This window comes from Temnothorax curvispinosus, unplaced genomic scaffold (assembly GCF_003070985.1).
Source record: "Temnothorax curvispinosus isolate PA1 unplaced genomic scaffold, ASM307098v1 QBEX01013562.1, whole genome shotgun sequence".
Taxonomy (NCBI): Eukaryota; Metazoa; Arthropoda; class Insecta; order Hymenoptera; family Formicidae; genus Temnothorax; species Temnothorax curvispinosus.
This window is the reverse complement of record NW_020223342.1, coordinates 1-1974: the sequence shown is the minus strand read 5'-3', so window position 1 is coordinate 1974 and position 1974 is coordinate 1. Positions and strand designations below refer to the sequence as shown.

Genomic DNA, 1974 nt, shown 5'->3' with positions numbered 1-1974 from the left:
CTTTGTTCGTGTATACTTGTATTTACGAGAAAAATTTTCTGCGTGTATGCACTGTACAGTGTATTTAAACAATTATATTCACATCCATTAGGTCAATTGTAATTTGATACTAAATAAATAATTTTATATTACCATCTCCCTCTTCATATAATTGAATTTCTTCTAGTCGCTTAGCAAACGTTTTATCTTTCATAACTCGTTTTGTCAATAATGTTTCTAATTTCTTAGACAGTTCGGGCCATTTACTATAAATATTTGATTTTTTATTGATTAAAGAATTGTAATCATTCTCTAACTGAAATAAAAAATAATATTATATAAATGTTTTTAAAAAATAATATAATAAAAATAAATTTAACATTGCTTACAAGTGTGTAACCTAATTCCTGTTTGAGTACTGGATATTCACTGAAAATATCATAAATATTTACTTTATGTTCTGCAATTAAAATATGTCTCAATTCACGAGATTTGTTCCAATGTTCCTCTACAGATGACCAAGGTGCTGTGTTGTATTGCAACCACTGCAAGTGTGTTTTGCAAACACGCTTTGCTGTAACATGTAAATATATATTTATATATGTACACATATATATATTCTTTTATAAAATATTTTTGGAAATAAACATTATATATATATATATATATATATATATATTTTTTAATTTATTTATTTATTTTCAAAAATGTTTCATAAAACAAATTAACGTAAAATTAATTTACAAAATATTTAAAAATATAATTTTAAACATTTGCAATTTTTCAAAAAATATTTTTTTTATTGTAATTACTTGTAAGATTAATGTTTGATTCAAGAATATCGTCAATATCGTCAATCCTTTTTCGTTTTTTTTGTACAAGACCAATTTGACGGCACTCATCTAGTTTATTTCTATAAAAGTCAGGTAATTTTCCTTTAGATACTTTTTGGGAAGGTCCTTCACATTTTGGTGGAACATAATAGAAAGCTTGACGCTCATTTGGGAACAAGTTGTTGATTTTATGCGATAAAATATCAAAATCACCATTTACCAAGCGAACTCTAAGAACATTAGAACATATTTATGTAATGCATATTATGAGTATAGAGTAAAAATATTTCATCAATAAATAAAATATTTTGCATTTACATTTCTGTAGTGTCTCCAGATTTTTGATACATAAAATGAGTAACAAGCAGATCAGTTAGTTTTCTACGTTTGGCTTCATCAAGTATGTTATGCTTTTCATAAAATTTTATAATGATTTGTCCATCTATAAAATTTGATAAGAGTCTTTCCACATCTTATAAAAATTGATAAAATAAAATACAAACATATATACTACTTTGTTTACAATTATGATCATATCTTAAATGAAAATGTTACCGTATTTTGAATCGTTGCAGAATGACTTGGGCAAACGCATACAATTTTATTTTCTTTATTTGGATTGTCAGTTTTATCAGTTGACTTTGATTTTTTAACATCAAATTTTCTTAATGTTGAATTTGTATTCTCTTTTTCGTTAGTCGATTCATCTGATGAATGTAATACATTAGCAGCATTATGAGATTCATTTTCAGAATTAACATCATCATTGATGGTTGTATTTAATATTTCATCACTTAGAAGGCCTTTGTTGAAATGTGATGTCTGTTAAGAAAGAAAAATGTTGATGAATATATTTCTTCCGATTAATCATATCTTATAACGGTTTTACTATCATTTACTATTTATTTTTATTTTAATGCATTTGTATTTATTTTTGTTTTAATAATTATATTTTTATTTTTAATGAAAAAGAGTATTATTATTCAAAAAATACAACATACTGAAACTGCGTCGTTATTGTCAGATAATTTAGAAAACCTTGTTTCTTTTGACTCAAAACTTGATTCTTGATTCTTTTCTTGTAAACACAAATCAGACTTTGCTCTCACTGTTAATGATTTCGACAATTGTTCATTTTGGCATGATAACGATTTTTCTGGTT

At 24.8% G+C, this 1974-nt stretch overlaps 1 protein-coding gene across 1 annotated transcript; it reads right to left on the bottom strand.

Annotated features, from left to right (window-relative positions):
* Positions 1–132: 132 nt before the first annotated feature.
* LOC112463699 lies at positions 133–1267 on the bottom strand (the record flags this gene model as incomplete). Its single annotated transcript, XM_025030214.1, has 4 exons — positions 1131–1267; positions 792–1042; positions 369–553; positions 133–295 (listed from the first exon to the last, which is right to left on the bottom strand). Coding segments are annotated over exons 1-4 (631 nt in total), but the record flags the coding sequence as incomplete, so codon positions are not given.
* Positions 1268–1974: the final 707 nt, after the last annotated feature.